Source organism: Coloeus monedula (genome assembly GCF_965178545.1).
Source record: "Coloeus monedula genome assembly, chromosome: 1".
In the NCBI taxonomy this organism is placed as follows: Eukaryota; Metazoa; Chordata; class Aves; order Passeriformes; family Corvidae; genus Coloeus; species Coloeus monedula.
The window spans coordinates 6,543,857-6,563,573 of NC_138781.1; the positions used below are offsets into that span (position 1 = coordinate 6,543,857).

The 19,717-nt window shown below is 41.2% G+C and overlaps 1 protein-coding gene across 1 annotated transcript; it reads right to left on the minus strand.

Annotated features, from left to right (window-relative positions):
* Positions 1–942: 942 nt before the first annotated feature.
* Positions 943–11,794, minus strand: XRCC2 (X-ray repair cross complementing 2; the record flags this gene model as incomplete). Its single annotated transcript, XM_082278745.1, has 3 exons — positions 11,710–11,794; positions 7,244–7,325; positions 943–1,658 (listed from the first exon to the last, which is right to left on the minus strand). Exons 1-3 carry the CDS (start codon positions 11,746–11,748, stop codon positions 943–945), a joined length of 837 nt encoding a protein of 278 aa, XP_082134871.1. The 5' UTR covers positions 11,749–11,794.
* Positions 11,795–19,717: the final 7,923 nt, after the last annotated feature.

The window sequence follows — 19,717 nt, forward strand, 5'->3', positions numbered from 1 at the left end:
AAATACATATTGGTAAAGACCAGAGGCATGGCATTCCTCGATTTCTTAGAGAGAGTGGGGAAGGAAAAGAAGTGGGAAGGAATAATGAGGGACAGCAGAGAAAAAAAAGTCTGTGCATGATTAAAAAAAACCACCTAACAACAAAAAAAACAACCTCCACTCCCAAAACATCCCCTAACTTGCACTTAATTATTTTCAAAAACTAAACTGTTCGCTGCATGCAGCACAAACTCACACATATCCTGCACTGGGTCTTTACTTTTCCTTCAGTCATCAAAATCAGGCCTGTATTTCTTTAAAAGATGGAAGATTCTTCAATGCCAGCTGTTTGTAAGGGTCAGAACACCTGCAATCCCTGCTCCTCTGAGCACTTGCTAATATAAATGGAGAGGTTGAGAGCTTGGAGAAGCAGCACAGTCAGGATCACCACTATTTAATAGGCTGTGAAAATGAATTCTCTTCTTCAGGCAAAATCGTGACTGCATTTCTTATGCCCAAGGCTACAGGGAATAAGCCAAGGCCAATGTTTATAAAGAGTGAACTCTGGCCTTTTTGCAACCTCTGCCACAGACAAGCAGACTCCTACTTCTGGAGTGTGGAAGAGGAGTAGTTTAAAGCAGCAAGACTCAGAAATTCCAACAGGCATTTGGCCACATCGGTTAGATTGCTGAAGGATACCGTAAGTTTAATGTGTCTTTGGTTACTATTTTCTTGATTAGGCACAAACAAGTAATGTCAACATTCCTCTATTGTTTGGACTGAACTGCTGAAGTAATTCAAAACTTTTACCATTCCCCGCCCTTCAATGAATTTTAAGAAAATGGTGACAACAATTTAATCACCCAGCAACAACCAGCTAGTTGAAAAGTTACTGAAAGCTACTTAGACCTAATCAAGCCTTAAGCACCAGGATTTGCTAAATGTTTACCAAATAAACTGATGTTAAAACTGAACTCCACATTCTGCAACGCTAAATGAACGTTTTACTATCTGGTTTCTTTTGAGGTGGCAAGAAACTACAGTAAAACCTTTGCTGTTGCCAGAATTACACTGCTTAGAGAAAAATATCCTGTGGGTTACCATTTGCTGCCATGATTTACAGAGATATGGTCTGTAGTCTGTATCAGTTTCATGTGGAATTTTTAAAGGTAAAAAGCTTTCTGCAGAGTTTGCAGATTTCTGCATTAGTGTCTGTGTTGTTGCAAAGAGGATCAAGTGGTGCTGTGTCACAAGCTTTTCAAGGAAGTTAGCACATTTCTTCAGGTTCATCTCCTGCAAGGTAAGACTCTCCCCTCCGTTGCTTCTGTCTATCCAATAAAAAGCTGATAAACTGTCTAAGAGCAAAACACAGAGCGAGGGGTGAGCGCAGAACAGGTTTTCTAGAGAGTAGAGAGTGAGGAGTAACTGAGTGCTACTATTGCAGCTCACAAGGAAGAGCCTTCCCAGGCATTGCTTTATCGTTTCTTCTGTCCCTTGTGCCAGTCTGTTCTCAAGAACAGTGACCAGCCGGAGCATATCGAAATGGTAATCTGTGTCAACAAACATGACTTCTACTTCCAGTCCTCCTTCTGCTTTGGGAATGATGCAGCGAGCTATTAGGTGATAAAGCATTTCTGTTTTTCCTGTCCCTTCTGGGCCATGGAATTCAATAACATCTCCTGTTCAAAAACAAAGCAGCATGTTGTCAGGTAAGAGCATTTACAGCCCAGTGTCAGTTTTCAGTGTTTTCTGAACCAACACTCACTATTCCATAAACTGAAAAATGCATTTTAGAGAGTTTGATATTAAAAAAAAAAACATTTAAATCCTGGTTAGCATCTACCAAGAGGTATTTCAATTTTCAAGAAAGGCCTCTAAAGTGAAGTTAATCAGCTGTGAGCAAAGGTTGAAAACCTCTGCCAGCAGCATCTAAGAGACTTCTATCAATAAAAGGTTGACAACTGGATTTCATCTGTATCACTGCAGGCTGATGAGGGCAGAAGAGGAAGCTGCTCCACAAAAGCGGCTAAGAAACCATCTACATTATGCACACACAATTAAGAAATAACAAAGTAGAGGACAAAACAAAAAAAATCTGACATATTAGAGGTCATGTCACATAGATGTCACATGCTGCATGTCACAAGATTCCTACAGGAGTCTGTGACTGGTGAAGAGAACACCACTAAGTTTATTTAGCACTTTTATTCTACTGTGGTGATAATAATGTGAAACTGCCTCTTTTGACAAGGGAGACTCAGGGATTCCTTCAACTCCAGGCAATGCCTCTGTCTGAAGCAAAGGATCTCTGTTCATAAAAGGATTCAGCCTAATTACCTCATCCATGTGGGTCATAAAATACATATCATAAAAATTTAAAATGTTAATTAAAAACAGCATTATGCTTCATTAGGAAACCAGTTTTTTTGTTGAATGTGAATGCAAGATACTCTAAAGCCTTATCCAAAGTCCTCTGATTTCTTGTATCAGAGCAAGACTCTAAAAAAAGTTGATTTATAAGCAGTTCTTTATAAATTTCTAATTTGGGGAACTGGATTATTTATTTATGACATTTTGGATTTCAGGCAGAAGGGTAAATACACACAGTAAGGACAATCACACAACTGTAACTGTAGGAAGGTAAGAGACTTCCACGGCCTTGGCAAGTGCAAATGGCGTTACAGCTTTCCATAGGGGGATGCGAGAGCAGAGAATTAACTGCAACTTTCCTTAAACGTGTTCATGCCTGCCTGAGTTAACAGGGTTTTTCAAGTCACTGCTCAGCTTCCAGAGGATGTCCTCATTCACAAGTGCCTATAATGTCAAGCTTGGGATGGGGGGAGGAGGATGGTAGGGAAGAAACCAAGCTCTTCTCCCTTTGCAAGTGTTAAAAGCAATTTACACCTGATGTGACAAGTCTGTCCATTTCAGTGACACCCAGAAATATTATTTCTATGAATTTCTGATACTTTGAAATTTATTAAAAAGCTTGATTGCCTCCCAAGCCCTTACTAAGCTGTTCTGAATGGCCCCCTCGCTTCTGAGAGGAAAAATGACTACATTTCCTGGGACATAAGTTTTTATTTTCTCTTCCTGTCCAGAGGTCGCAGTGTCCAACTCTTGACACTTGCAGCCAGTGGCTCTGCTGTCACACAGCCTGTGCCAGAGATATAACCACACCCTGGCAGGGTGAGATACCAGCTTGGAAGAACTACCCTAAATGTGCTGGGTAAGTCATTCCCTGATATTTTGTCTCTTTAAACATTTCAGAACAATTGTGTAAGGCAGCTCTTGTTAAGGAACGAAGTGTATCTTTTGTCACTGGCTGTGGCACAAAACTTCTGCCACCCTGACTGGCATTTCTGAATCCAGACCAGTAACTGAGTGGGCTCAACAGGCAATACAGACTGCTTCACCTGCCTTTACAGCAAAATATGAGCTGTTTGATTCAAAAATTATTCTGGGAAATAAATGCTTCACTTTTACCATTTGAAGACATTCTAGCAGGATATCTGTGTGCTGGAGAATAACACTGGATGAGGTTTTTTTATTGGCAGAACTAATAAAACTTATTTAAGTAAAAATTCTAAGTTGAATGACAAAAATCATTCTCAGAGGTTTTTATGGTGGTGGTTTATGAATGTTCATAGTAAGACAGCCAAGCACCCCTCAGAGTTTGTTCAACACCGCTGAAGGAGATACACAGCTGCCTTGTAGTTTGACCAAGACACTTGAGTTACTCTGAAAACATTAACAGCTTGGACTGCAAGAAAACCTCAAGCAAGAGAGCTGGGGATTTCTGTGCTTCCCTGATTATCCAAGAGGCTGCCCACAAGAAGAACGGGTGCAAAACAGGAGCCATTTATAGCAACATCTATAAATGTAGGGTTTCATTGAATTAGCAACCAGGCTGTTACAGTAAGATAAGAGGGGAAATTCATTTCTCTGGATCAGAGAGGACAAACCATGACACAGCAAAGGAGGAAGGGAGGCCAGCAACATTTTCAAGAAGCCTCTGACACCCTGACAATAGGTCACAGAAGAAACTGAGTGATCAGGACTAGCATCATCCATTAATGTCAAAACAACTTTGAAAGGAGGATTAGTAAAAAGATACTGTCACAGGATGAGAACAGCCTGAGAGGGAGAGCAGGAACAGACATTTTAACATGGAAGAAAGTTAATGGGAATTTTTTTCTATTAGAATTAGTGTTGGCAGATGTTAAACATATCAGTAGATGAATGTTCCATTAGCTTGGCAAAACATGCAGAAGACAAACTAATTGGGTTAATAAAGACTTAAGTTTGTGAAGATTTAACTGATGGAGATGGATGAGCAGAGTGATTTCACATGAAATTCAGCACTGGTGAATTCAAGAAGTAGATTTTAAGGAGTCCCCCAACACACTGCCTGGCTCAGGGCAGCTTGAATTGGCCCATTATGGACAGACTAAAGAGAACAATAGTCCTGCTATGAATGTGCATACCGGTTCAACTAAATGATGCTGCAGAAATGTAAATATTTATGTAATATTAACATATTTTTAACTGAAACATTGTGCTCAGTCCTGGTCACCAATTTGGTGTTATCTTTTGAAAGAGAAGAACCTTATTTTCGTCTGTAATCAATCCACCAGCAAATGCTGGTTAAACTATTTTCTGACACTGCAGATACAAACAAGCTATTGGAATACTCAGCAATAACTTTGTGTGTTTCACATTGTAGGCTACCTTGAAGTTCCTGGGCTGGCCATTTTGCGCAGAAGCTCTCACTAATATTTATACCATTTATAAGTGAAGTTGAAAGGCCTAATATTTATTCCAAGTTAATGCTGGGTGTCATGCTATTGCTGAACATCAGAGCCTTGCACTGACACCCACACCTTCATGCCAGTGGCACAGGGGAAATATGACTGGCAATAGTGGAAGATTATTTAATGCTTGTGTCACTTTTGCTCCATTCCAGAAGAGCTTAAATGGTATGTAATTAATGTACTTATGTGTTCTTAAATATGCAAGTCCATCATAATTAGAAGCAGTGGTTAGAATATCACATTAATACCTGTATTACCTCTCCCTATTTTACAGTACCCTGACATGCAAGTCATGAACACTTAACTAAAATGTAACCTTTGGATAGTTTATTGAGACTTCATATATTTATTTGGTTTGAATACCATCAGAAAAAAAGAATAATTTAGGTCTTTGCATTGCTTTAATCACAGCATTTTAGATGAAGCACTGTTCAGTATGGACTTCATGGGCAACATATTACAGAATTCCACAGTGACACACTAAAAGTCAAGCTCATGACAAATGGAGAGGTAGGCCTTCAACAGGGATTTCAGACTGAATAATGAGAACACACATCAAAATAACACACGGGCTCACATGAATACTGTGGTATTAAAAGACAAAGCAAAAACATAATAAAAGGTGAAGTCCATTTATATATATACAGCTAAAGAGCTGTGCTAATATGTTAGGCAGCTTCATTAATGTCAGCCAAAAAGCATGACCAATATGGCTAATAATTGATACCATTTGTTGAAACCAGAAGAAAAATACACGGGCTTCAAAAGCTCAATGACTGTTGGCACTCTTTGGCACCAGTGATAAATTTTACAGGGTTTTCAGCCATCTTAGAACTGAGGTTCTGGAGCACTCTTTGGACAGACATGAACAACCTATAAAGCTTTAAGAGCAAAGCAGATAATTTGACATAAAATTATGTAATGCTATGGACTGCAGCAAGGGCAGTTAGTGATCCCCAAGAAAACTTCTTAAAGTCTGTTTGACCAGCACACAACCAGTTTAGTCTCAAACAGTGCATAAAGTTGACTAAAAAATACCAAACATCCAGACTAAAAGATCAGCATTTTATATTTATGTTTTGAAAAAAATACAGTAATATCTCATCTTCTAAAAAATTAAGAATTTGAGAGCCCTGTGAAGCATACACCAATTTCACTCCTGGCCCTTAATTCTTCTTGTGAGTAACACAGCCATTCAGAATTGAGAGTATTTAAATATTCCTCTATGCTCTGCTTGCACTGGCTTTAGCAGTATTTCTCCACCCCTTATCTTTGTTATGTCACATTGGAAACTTCCAGGGCAGGAATCATGTACTGCTAAAGCCCACATGCGTTCTCAAGTGCTGCAAAACAATACACAAAGAGTCTCACAGTGACTGCATTTGTAGACTAAGCATCATCTCTCATCCAATTATCCTGATTCTTTTTATTGCTTTTTCTGCTATTTCTTCTGAACCTTCTGTATTTGTGGGGATTAAAACTGCAGATAAGCGTGCTGCTAACCACTGAAGCCCTATACTTGCCCTATGAAATCCACTCATTCATACCTAAATTCCACAACAGCAGTACCTCACCAGTTGATCCTTACAGTTTGCCACTCATATGCCTATTTTCATACATATTTTTAGTCTTCTGTAATCAGAGTTCTCTCTTCCATTGTGAAATTAATGAAATTTCACACAATCTGGAAAATAAGTCTGACTTCCTGAATAGTGTGTTAATTTCTGTTTAGTTCAGTAATTTCTTTCATTAAAATATCCAACCTTGATCTTAAAATTTCTTGGTGTCATTGGGAGGTTACCTGATTTCTCCAATCTTAAATTCAGGTTCATTCACTGAAGGTCTCTATGAGCCATGTTGATCCTGACATTGTGAACTCATTCAACTAATTAGTACCTATTTCCATAATGGAATTGTTTATGAAGTTCTATCTAAGTATACTTAGGATTTTTCAGGCCAAGACTGAATGGCTTGATTACTTGGCTTTATTGAAAAATACTGTTTGCTCGTGCCCCTTACCCTAACTTACCCAGACAACTCCATATCACTGAACTCTTTGCTATTTACTGAACCTCACGTTCTTTGCAAATTTCTGCAGTTATGACTTTGTGGTGGTTGTCTAGACCACTGATTAAAAAAAAACAAACAAAGAGGTTTAATGACAGACTCTAGAACAAATTGCTGTAAAACTATTAGACACTGACCAACGTGCTTGGTATTTACTCACACCTGTGTTTTGATAGGCATAAAGTAGATTTTAAGGCCTATTAAACAATGTTTGGAATGGTGACTTTGTATTATTCCATTTTATCTAGTTTGCATAGCTACATCAACAATTAAAACTCTGATCTAGGGCAAAATAATTTACTTGTATACGTATCTCTGTTACATTGCTCTGAGAATACTTTTACATGGACATTTTTTGATTAGTGGGATAAAGACATTTTTACCATGGACAGGAGATCCTTCCTCAGCAAACAGATAAGGTTCGAGATTCTTCAGAGAACTTCTGCCCTCAAGTCGTGCAAGCAGCTTTTAAAGAAAAGATAAAGAGCCATGCTGTCAACTGAAAATAAGGGACCTTGGGAAACAAATTTAAAGGATTCTAAGAACTGACAGTTTTCCATGACAGTCCTATCGAGAGATTAGCCTGATTTTAAAATGTTTTCATAAATACATATGGAAATGTATAGTCTGTACTACAGCAACAGAAGGTTCTAGCCTTACAAACAATGAGCACACAGATTCAGTGGCAGTGAGGACTGGATATATGAGGAGAAGTAAAGCTTAAAAAGCAAAGGCTGCTCAGGTACATTACTGAGAGGAATTGCCTCCGGTACACAGCAGTGCTGCCCATTCCAAAGAAAAAAGGGAAAGAACATCATTTGTAACAACCATCACCTTCAAAAAAAATACTGGCTGAGATGTGAAACCTTACCCATCATCAATCCCTTGAGTCAGCCTCTCTGAGCATTTTTAAGTAAAACCATGTGCATTTCACCTGAAAAGTTACACAGGACTCCTCTGGGCTACAATCCTACTATATCATAGTTACTTGTTCAAACAGAATATGGATTAAGAATGTTCAAAAGTAATTAGTCACCAGTGGCTCTGCAAGAACCTTTCTAAAGCAAGCTTGAATTTGTTAAGCAAGTTCTCCAAAGCCCCTTGTAAACTAAGTCCATTGTAAAACTAATTAGTTCAAAGATCACGGACAGTTTCTTAAATTGAGAGGTATTTGCATAGCAAGTGGATAGGTATTCACAAAACCTGTGTTATTAGTAGTTCTGGCACACTGTGTAAAGCAAGAATGAACATTTCCCTGGTACTAGAGCTGTTATTCCCTACATCTATTAGCACACATGGGAAAGGACATTATTGGGATGCTCAGTGTCACCAGAGCACGTACCCTGGTGCCAAATACTACCTTCTCCAAGGCACCCAGCTGTCATTTAAAGATCTGAACAAAACAAATCCTGTTCAGTTTTATCCCATCCTCAAGACCAAATGAGCAGTGAGCACACACCTTCAAACAACTGCTGCCTTCTGTTGCTTTCCTCCTTGCTACATCCATGAGCAACATTTGCTCTGAATTGTCTTAAAAGTTCTTTGAACAGTTGTGTGTTTGCCTTTAACAGTAATATAAAACTTCATTAAATGGCCCTGAATTTATTTCAAGTGGTCACAATGGGAATCTAAGTGTGACATTACCATTGACATTTTAAGAGTCCCTTCCATTAACAAAATGTCAGTGTGTTTGCCTTGGCCTCTTCACACGTATCCAGGAGAGTTTTCTGACTTATCCTCTGAAGGGCCAGAGTAACACTTGAATTGACCTTGCTCTGGATCACCAGATCCTCCCGTTACACTTCACACATTTGTGCAGCACAGAAAACACAGAGTGAACTCTTGGAAACCAGCAGGGTTTCATGATCTGGACAAAGCAAAAATCCAGATGGACATATGTACACAAGAATACAGGAACGTAACTTGGGGTACATAAACCAGCAGCTCTCAACTACCAACAGGGCCTTGGCACACCCTACATGTGCAGCTCTTCTGTGCAAGCAGCTGCCAGGGCCTGGCCCTGGCCCCCAGCAAGGGGAGGGACCACAAATCTCTCACCTCTTCGTTGGCAGTGGAAGTTGAGAGAAAGAGGAAAACCACCACAGGCTGCTGCTTTCTGATGCTCTTCACTTCTTAGCAGAGGAAGCACCACTGTGGCACTCAGGGATAACAGGGGCTCAATGACTGGTGCTGCTGGGGCCAGCAGTCACAACTATTGCTGGCCTAAACACATTTCTGCAGCCTCCTGCTCCTAAATTAACTTGTACATTAATAAATACATCCTCTGCAGTTAATTTTTTGTGGAAACCATGAGCTGCTGTCTCCTCTTAGACTATTAACTCTTTAAGTTTACTGTGAGAGCTTTGGAAACACACAGTAGATTGATTGCTATCGTTTAAATATGAATCTGCAGTTATTTAAATGACAAGTTTATATATTAATTTTAAATAACTACAGGTGCTTTCTCTGAGCACTGCTCATGTAGGTAATTTATGGTAATTTGCTGATGATAGCGCACCTGTGTTTTTATCAAGCTTGTATTTACTTCCGAGTTCTGAAGCAGAATCTCCAAAGGCACTTGCCTCATTAGTGCCATGCTGGGAGCAACGGGGTTCCTGGCAGAAACAGCCAACAATTTTCCTTCAACTCTCACAAAGGTTTGTCCACACTGCAGCAGAAGTGATGGAATCAAAGATGAGATGAGACACTACACAGGCATCCCTCCCCTCTGCCCACATTACAGACATGGACAATATGGGCTGTTCCAAATGGAGCAAGAGCCACCTTGGCTCTGTTCCAGGGGAGGCATTTCCATTTTTGCCTTCTCACACGTTCTTCTGGAAAATGAGAGGGGGAGAAATCTACAGCATGTGAAGGGAAATCTGAAAGGTGAATGTCAGGTGTCCCAAGCTTTGTCACAGACAGTGTACAGAATACAGCAGTACAGCACCACTGGAGAGAACCTTGGAGTGGGAAGAGCTTAGAAAAAAATCCTAAGTCCATTTCAAATCCCATATTACAGACTTCAGATTCTATAACTGAACTGTAGGTGCTCATTTCTTCCTCCATAAGCCTCTCTTTATCTTCTTTTACAGAAAACACCACCTTTTAGCAACCTGCTAGTCGTAGGTCCTCACTCTTAGGTGTTCTTTGAAAATGTAATTATGCCAGCAAGAAACTGCACAGATGTGCAGTTACACGAAGAGAACAAGCTGTACAGCAAAAGCTCAGCAGCAGCTGGGTTAAATGTCATTAATTGCAAAGCTGATGGGACTCAAATATTTTAACTATGCCTTTTATAATTTATCGTCCTTTTTATAAACAAATACGCATATGGACAGTTCCACTGACTAATGCAAGATGTGCTCATACTCTGTTGGGTTCAAGAGAGCTGTGCATCAATGGAAGCACACATGTAGGTCTTGTCAGCAATGAGAGATTACTTCATTAAAATGTTAAAGAAATTCAAATTAAATACTCCAGCTCTGTTAGAGGCTGTGAGCTAACCTACAGGCTATTTACACATACAAACCTATCTCAAGTACTAGACAAAATTTAATTCTCAACCACTATAACCGCTCTGACTGAACTTTTGTAAACTTTGGGCATGAAGACATATGCAAGCTATTTGTCATTACTTTTATTGTGATATAAGCTGTTTTGCAAGAAGCTCTAATCTGTGGTATTAATTACATTCAATAATAAAAGTACAACACTGCAGTCTCAGTGTAACTCAGTAAAATCTGACTTTACGCATGAGGCTATTTGAGGAAGTATTGTTTTAAATTAAGTGTTTTCTGTTTCAGGCGCTTTTACAATTTTTTTTCCAGACACTGTATTCATACATTGGCCTCTCTTAACCCATTGGTTGTCAACCCCTCCCTTGTTCCAGGTTGGATATCCATCCACTGCAGGCAGTTGATGCCATGTGCATTCCCTGTTGGCACTACTCATGTGGACAAGTAAATGCATTTACCCCTTGGACACACAGCATATCTCATGCCCTTAATTCGTGTCTATTTGCTGATAGTGGACATCTGGTTCTAATTTTTTTTTTTTTTTTAAGTGCCAAAAGGGCTTAAAAGCTCAAGTCCCCCTAAAAGCCACAGAGAGCTTTAACAACAAATAAATTTTATCACACATATGTTTTATGTGAACTATTCAGCATATTCTGGTACAGTTCCACACAATCTCCACGCAATTAAGTTGCTGATTGCAAGTGGAAGTTTCTCACAAATAAACCACCCAGAAGGGACAAAAACCCTAATACAACAACACAACAAAACTCGGAAACTCAAACCTCTTTTCTCCTAAAGAGGAGGAAAGCAATTCCACCTTACATACTGTTTATTTATAGAATCGTAAAGTCGGAAGAGACCTCTAAGATGATAATAGTCCGAACCTTTAAATCAAACCTTCCCCACAAGTATTTTTCTTTAGGCATCCCCTCCAACATTTGGGAAGGGAGCGCGAAGGAAGTATTTATAAAACAATTACAGAGACAAATCAAGCAATCTCCCCCCGTGCTGCAAGAAGCGCCCAGGGCAAGAGCCCACCCGCATCCCGACACAAAGGCAGGACAGGGACCCACGGACCCCTGATCCCTCCGGGATCCGCAGGAAATCCACCGAGACAGCCTCCGCGGCGTTTCGGGGGGTGGAACTCCCTCCGTCCCTCCCACACCGCCCCCTCAGGAGGCCCCGAGGGGGCTCTCCCGCGCCCGCCCCGTAGCGGTGACGGAGGGAGGCTCGGCGCTCCTCTTCCCCCCCGGCTGCGGCCTCGCCCAGCGCTCCCCGCCCGTGTACCCGGGCCGGGGGCTGAGGGGAGCAGGGCGGGGGCCGCGCCTCACCTGCGTGCCCGACTCCGCCCCGCCGAACGCGTCACCCATGGCGGCCCTCGCGGCTCCGCGCCCGCCGCCGCCGCCCCGCAGCGCCCCCGCTCGGCCGCGCCCTCTGCGCCTGCGCGGCTCGGCCCCTCGGGAGCGCGGGGTGGAGCCTGCCGGCTGCGGAGTCGCTGGTTCGAGTCCCGCCTCGGGCTGGATGCGCGGCCCCCCACACGCCCGCCCGTCCTGTGCGGCTTGGGATTCCTTGGACACCGCCGGGAGAATCACAGAGTCAAATAGGTTGGAAAAGACCTGTGAGGTAGTCGAGTACAACTTATGACCGAACACTACCGTGTCAACCAGACCATGGCACTGAGTGACTTGTCCCGTCCTTCCTTAAACTTCTCCAGGGACGGTAACTCCACCACCTCCCTGGGCTGCCGGTTTCAATGTCTAATTACTCTTTCTGAGAATAAATTCTTCCTGATGTCCAACCTAAACCTCCCCTGGCACAGCTTACAACCATGTCCTGTCATCCTGTCCCAATTTACCTGAGAAGAGGCTGGCCCTCACCTGGAGGCAGCTGTTTATTTATTTTTAAGGACCTGTCTTTCTATAGGTGTGTGTGGGTTTTTTCTGCTCCTGCTGGAAAGGGGCAGGTGGCTGGGCTGGTGTGACTCAGGGGATGGTCCTCTGTGACACTGGGGTAGTTGTGACTCAAGGGAAGCTCGTTCACGGGGCCGCAATTAAACTCTTGACGCCTGCGAAATTGCTCTTTGCCAAAGCCAGCTATCAATTATGACTTAAATTAAAAGGGGCCTAGAGTATTTATAATAAGTCTCTGGAATGAACTGGGCTTGTATGGTGTGTGATGCCCTGGGGCAGGAGCTGATGGCCAGTGGCTCGGTCACATCAGCAGCCGTATGCCCATGGCTGGTAGCAGGACCTGCTGCTCCCAGATCACGGCCCGTCCACTGCAGTTGTGCAACCTGGGCAGGCAAGAGGGATGGGCACGGGGAGAACATGGGAGAACCTGTTTGTGTTTTCCATAGGCTAAATGCAAAACCAGCAGGATAAGAATAGCAGCTCCCAGTATCTGCATATCAAAGAGCAGTAATGATATCATCCCTTTAGGTCTAGTGAGGTTATCGGTGATACTGCACGTCCTTACAGTTAGGAGGAGAAACTGGTGGTGAAACAGTTCTCTGTTTCTTCAAAGAAATCATGTTTGTCTGTATAAAAGAGTTTCTACTAGCATGCACCGCAATAGAAAATCTAGCCTCAGATGCAAGGCATCAGCTTTGTTTACTCTTTCAACCCTCTTTCAGCCCAAAATACACATCTCCAATACAAAACACACTGTCATTGCCACTTGACTAACTCAGGTGCTAGATGGATGCCACCAGCTAGATTTAACTCAATTCAAGTCTCTAGTTTCAGTGTCCAGTCTTAATTCTGCTCATTAAAGTACAGAAGGGAGATGGTCACTTTGCACAGCTGAGTAGTCTTTTTCTTTTTCTGTGTATGGATACACATGCCAAATTATCAGGAGCATGGAAGGTGGTTCTCTAGTGAGAAGGTCTTGGATGACTGCAGGGAGTGCACAAAAATGCAAGTACAGTACTTTTGGTTTCATTGTATTGAAGGAAGTTTCTGCCTTGCATTTTGGAGGAAGTCAACATAAGGGACAGACAACTTTAAGAGCTGCGTGTCTGACTGTTCTTACAGTACCTCAGTAGTCTGGGCCACGTTCCCTGGAAAAGTTTCAAAGCTTTGTTAATTGGTAGTGATTGCCCTTGAAGCTGACTGAGGAGTGACCTAACCCAAGAGCAGAGTGGACTTGCTGTTACAACAAAGACTCTACACACTGCATCAACCACATGATTTTTTTCTTACAATTACAGGTTCTTTGTTGCTCTTCTCCTCTAATTAAAGATGTTGCACTAATTTTTAAAAAGTGATTGCTGCTTGAATTTAGAGCCATAAAATATACAACACAGATAAATGCCAGTTGACTGAAGCCCACTCCTACCTCATCACTTACCACTGTGAGTGTCCCAGTAGGGTTCTGTGGGAGCTCTTCTACTGCTCAGCTGAGCACAGCTTTGGCATTACAATCTAATGCAAAATGAAGTATCACAGTTCAATGGAGACCAAGCAACAAAGATTCAAGAGAGAGAGGGTAAAATCATAGAATTCATCTGAGCAGCAGCAAAAAAAAAGGATATTAAGGATATTTAATTGCTTGAAATAGTACATAATAATTAGAAATGTGTAAATCAAATACACTGGTCACCTTGATAGGCAGACTGCACATCAGCAGTCAGCATTGCTGGCATCTTACCACATTTTGTAATATTTTATCAAAGCTGTCTGTGTAGTTCTCATAGTTCTTTTGTTTGTTTGTTTGTTTGTTTTTCTCCCTGCACAGTAAACCTCTTCATTGACCTTGCTCCTTTAAAGAAAAACAGTAACATAGGTAAGGAGAGAAATTCTTTAGCACTGGTATCAGCAGAGCAAGGATTTAATTGCACCCTCTATTTTCTGGGCTTCTGGTAGGCTTATTTATTTATTTATATGAATTTATTTATTTATGATCCATTATTTCATATTTTTCTGTAGCATTTCTGAGTGATAGTGGGCGATCCAGGAGTACAGATCCCACCCACCCCTTACTCTTCCTTCTTAAACAGCAGAATCCTCCTTAAAGCACTACAGCTCTAAGTAGCTCGCAGTATGCAGGGTCTCCATGCCCCAGCACACCTGTTTCTACAGGCAGAAAATTAGTCTTCCTTTGTTTGGCATGAGGGGAGCCTGAGGGGACCCCTGGAGCCACAGCACTGCTCATGTAGCAATTCAGCAGCAAGAACAAGGACTTTCCTAATAGCAGAAAGATCAGACTCTAGGGGTGAGCATCTCTGCCTTTATGAAATGTGTCTTCTGGAGAAAATTCCTCTTTCATAATCTTGATTTTGAACATCTCCCACACTGGGATGCTGTATTTTCCACTGCATGTGTTTACGACCTGCATTGTTGTGAGAAAAAATGGCAGTGCAAGAGAGGAAGATATTTAAAGTGGAGTTGCAGAGAAAAATTACTTTTTATTGTATTTTTAAAAATTATTTGCTTATTCATACATTCACTATTGTTGATTTCAGCCAACATAAGGAAACTGGGATGGGTTCTGGGGAAGGAAGGACTAGCTCAGGTGCCCCAGGGCTGTAGAGAACTGAGTCTACTGTATATATACACATCTAATCTGTTTTTAAGATGCAAAGTCCTATATTTAAATTGCCAGTTGGTCTACAATAGTTTCAAGAATTAGATTATTAGACTTTAGATGCCAGTCTAAAGAACTAACACCCTATCCTGGGACAAGGCCTGAGGTAAGAGCTTAAACAAAAGAGGAAAAGCATGAAGAAAACCAATACATTGACAAGAAAGCTAGATTGTGTGAAGATGTTTGCAAAAAAATCACATCAAACTTTTATATTTAATTAAGTAATAGCTAACTTAGAAACTGGAATGTAAATGCTTCCTTGTTTGAGCGGTTGTTTTTTTTTTCCAGCCACAGAGATTTTTGCTCCAACATAAGCTTCATAATTTTCAGTGTATTGTCACTTAATGTTCCCTCACAAGATTTGTGTGGGTGCCATTCCAGCACAAACCAGCTCCAAACAGATCTTCATATAGTTGAACTAAACTCTTTCAGTAAAGTCAATTGTTGTTTCCCTAATTAATGTCCAGGTTCTTAAATACCTTCATTCCAAAGGTGACAAATTGGCTCTCCCAAAAGTCATTACACAGAAGAATCACTCCCAGAAATAAAATAGAAAGGTTTCTAGTGGAGTCTTATCTCCTCCTTTGTGTAGTAATGCTCAAACTCCAAAAGGTTTACCAACTAAAGACCACCTCAAAATTGAAAGCAGACCTAAAAAGGATTAAGAATAATAACAGTAGTAGTGGTAGTAAGAATTAAGACTTAAAGTATGTGTTGAGTCTCCATGTAGTGAAGGCTGTCGGATTAGTTGCGACCTCCCTGTTGTGTGACTCCTCCCGTTTCACGGAGCTGATTTCAGCCTCGCTGTTCCAAGTTTCTCTCAATGAGTGAAGTGATCTGTCACTGGGTTTTATTAGATTTTTTTTCTTTTATTTTTTAGAGCAGATGGCTGATTCTTTTTACCTGGAGAGCTGCCACTTTCTTTAGATGCATTTTGGGCTTTATGGTAGTCTAATTTATCTGTTTATTTGAGAAATAAGTAACCTAAATTGAAAATGTGTTATAATTTCACTGACCTCAGAAAAGCTGATAGATTTGCTGCATAGATTTCCTGAATTTTGTTGAAAAAATAAAGGCAACCCCACAAAGAGAAAATAATTTAATACATTGGTAGTTGGACTACTAGCCATGAAAAAGCAAGTCCAGGTCTTTATTAGTTCTGGCATCTGTGATCATAGAATCATAACATGATTTGGGCTGGAAGGGACCTTAAAGCTCATCTAGTTCCAGTCCCCTTGCAGTGAACCTTCCAGTAGACCAGGTTGCTCAGAGCACCATCCAACCTTGCCTGGAATTGTTTTATAGCCAGTTGCTGGATATTCTGCTTTACATTTCAGCTTGCAAATGTACATCAGAAACAAACTTGCTCTGTGTAGCCATTCACCTTTATTTATGTCTAGATTTCTTACTTGGCTTTCATCAGCTTGTATTCCTGAGCTGGAATTAATTCTTGTCTGTTTGTACCATGTTGTCCTTCTCCTGGAGCAGCTTCTGTCCTGCCTGAATATTTCTGCTCTGGCTCACTGCAAAGTTGCCAGATACCTCTTGCTTGGACTGGGTTTGTACTGGTGACCTGGCCAGGGGTATTTTCTTGCTTGTCTATGGGTGCAGTTTCAGGTTAGCAATAATTAAGTAAGGCTTACAGAGAAGAACACGTGATTTGTAAAGCCACTTTCACAGCCTGCAGTGACTACAGATGAAGTTCCTCTTTGAGTGCTTGAGCTCTGACCTGCAGCCCATGGAGGGAGAGGTCTTGTGTTTGACCTTGTGAACCTCCCTCTCTGCCTGTACTCCACTGATGGGAATAAAGCAAATTCTGTCTCAGTCAAACGTGCTTGTGAAAATGTTCTCTGCCTTCTACAGTACAGTTCAATGAAGAATGAATGATCTTTCTAAATTCTGCTCCTGTGGGTCACCATTTGCTTGGGTGTTGATGCCCGTACAAGCCCCAAGTTTTACAAAGAATCCAAGCAGGCACTATGACCCTGCTGAATAATTCATACAAATCCTAGACCTGCAATAGGAGTGAATCAGTGTCTTAATTAATTAGCTATTTATGCTCCCCCAGGCACACTACTAAAAGGTGCATCCTTTAGTGGGGTAGTTGGCACTAAGTTCAAGATGACTGGTATTCCTTGGTGAAAACAAACCACAATTTGCCTGTGTGGTACAGAGAACTAATGGTACATTTGAAGTGTGCTTTTCTAACCAAGAAGAATAACTGTATAACCCAGGCCATTCCTTTTATTTTTTTTTTTTAAACTGACTAGGGAATCCCCATTTTACCCTTTTTACACAAATTTAGCATTAAAGTTTCTGTTTTCTGTAATCCCCATGGACCTCCTGTCAGCATGGAATATACATCTATTTCTTTTCTTTTTGATCTTAACACTTGTAAGTAATAAATAATTGATTGCCCAAGGAATTCTGGGAATATATTCAGCCTTAAATTGAGCACTAAACTATTTGCAAATGTGCTTAGGCACTAGCCCAAAAGATACATCAAAAGAATGTCAATGGATATTGGAAAGTGAAGTGCCATCATATGTTGGAATTAGGAAGCATAAAATGTAAGTAGAGAGATAACACTGTCAGATCTGCTGCCTGTAGTAATAGAAAAAGGTATGTTTTTATAGAAGGCTATAAACTGTTTTTCAAGCTAAACCAGACTTTTACCTCACTCCAGACCGTATTCAGGGAATGCCTTGTTTTTGACTGTTGTCTTAAAACTGGGACTTGACAGTGCTCTCCTCCCAGAGATACCTAAAGCTGAGCCTGAACAGCCTGTGAGATCCATCTGTCAGAAAGACCTGGGGTACATTTACTGCAGTGACTGCCCATCTTTGGCACTGCAGACAGGTTTTCTGTGGCAGTCTGATTTCACCATGGCTCCAAGCCCCCATATAAGCTTGCTCAGTAAAGCTGACCAAGTCTGTGCTGCTGTGAGTAAACTGTCTGTAGGGTCATGAGCTAACCTGACTACACCTGCACTGCTGTGCTTGCAGCAGAGTCATCAATGGTAAATTGTTCTTGACCAGCCTGGTTGCTTTTTATGGTGAAATGACTGACCAGAAAGATGAGAGGATGGATGTAATACATTATCTCTTCAGTAAGGCTTCTATACCATCCTTATCTTGAAGATGACGAAGTATAGCTCGGATGAACAGACTGTTACATCAGTTGAAAACTGCCTGGCTCATCAGGTTTGAAGAACAGTTATCAACAGCCCAAAACTCAGTAGTTGGGTACCCCAGAATTGGTGGTGTTCAATATTTTCATTATGATCAGTGAGAATGCAAATTCGAAAAACCTGTGTGTGATGCTAAACTAAGGGAAATGATGAGCACCCTGAACAACAGAGCTTCAGCCCAGAGGGATCTTGAAACACCTGTGGATTGGACCTTAAGGCATTCAGTAAGGTGAGTGAAGCCTGGTACCTGGAGCAGAATAACCTCATGCAGCAACACAGACTGGAAACTTACTGTGAAATGTGGAAACTTAGAGCAAATTTGAGGGCAAGGGCCACAATTTTCATCCTGGGAGATTGAAACTGGACATTAGCAGAATTTCTTCAGTAGGAGGACAGTACAGCACTGAAATACATTTTTACATTTTGGAAGAGTTGTGAAATCTTGGTCCTTGAAGGTTTTCAAGACTCATCCAAATAAATCCATGGCTGATTTGATTTATAGTTGGTGACAGTCAGGCTTTGAGTGGGAGGTTGGTTCAAATGGCCTTCAGCAGCTTATTCCTGTTTCTCTGATTCTGCAATCCTTGTTTCCACACAGCAGCTAGAGGAGTCTCAAGTGAGTTTGCCTGTGACCTGCCTGGGTCTGTAGGGTTTTCCTTGCTCAGATGTTTCTCGGAAGTTCCAATCTATGCAAACTGGACATCTGTGACCATGCATATGGATCAAAGATGGCTTTGCAACAGCTTTGTCAGAGACCTTTCTGTCTCCTGGTACTGTGGAAAGCTGCATTATCCACGATGGATGTTACATCAGCCTGGGAGAGTCTCTTGTGTAAGGCCACTTGCAGTAACTGCTGTGAAGTTGCACATGTGGAGAGTTGCAGAGAACATGCTGCACTCTGGCATGTGGTTCTTTTGTCATGAGGATGGAAGATGGTCATGGGAGCAACAGAGAATTGGGTCAGTTAACAGTCGAACCATCTGTAGCTCTCCTATCAGACAGTAAAGTCTGGGAGAAAACAGTTGTTGTGGACTCTCTTGGCTGAATAAAAACGAGTGGGATAGATTTCTCATCTTCAAAAACTTCAGGTAGAAGTGTGTTGGAAGTTGTTGAGACATCCTAGGTTAACAATTTCAGTGTAAAAACTGCCCCATGAAACATTTTTTCGTATCTTAACATTAAATACACTAAGATATTTGAATGAAAGGAGGCCATAGTTAAAATGAAGGATTTAAAACATGTTCTTGTTGGCTCAGCTCATTGTTGAATTAGAGTACAAGACTTTGCTCTTTGGGTTTTGAAATACTGAAACTCCCCTAGGATGGGAAACCTCTTCCTATGGTTTGTTAAAGAAAATAGCCATCTAACATTCTGTTAGGGTAGATGGCTTTTCATGGCCTGGGAACATCATCCTGTGTTGTTTGATTTCCTATATTCAGTGTGTCCAGACACTACTGCAAAAATTCAGTTTGAGATAAGTAGCATTTCTCTAATTTTAAATGTATTCACTTCGCTTGTGTTCATACCTATTTCAATGCTCGATTTTGTGCACATGCCCTCATACT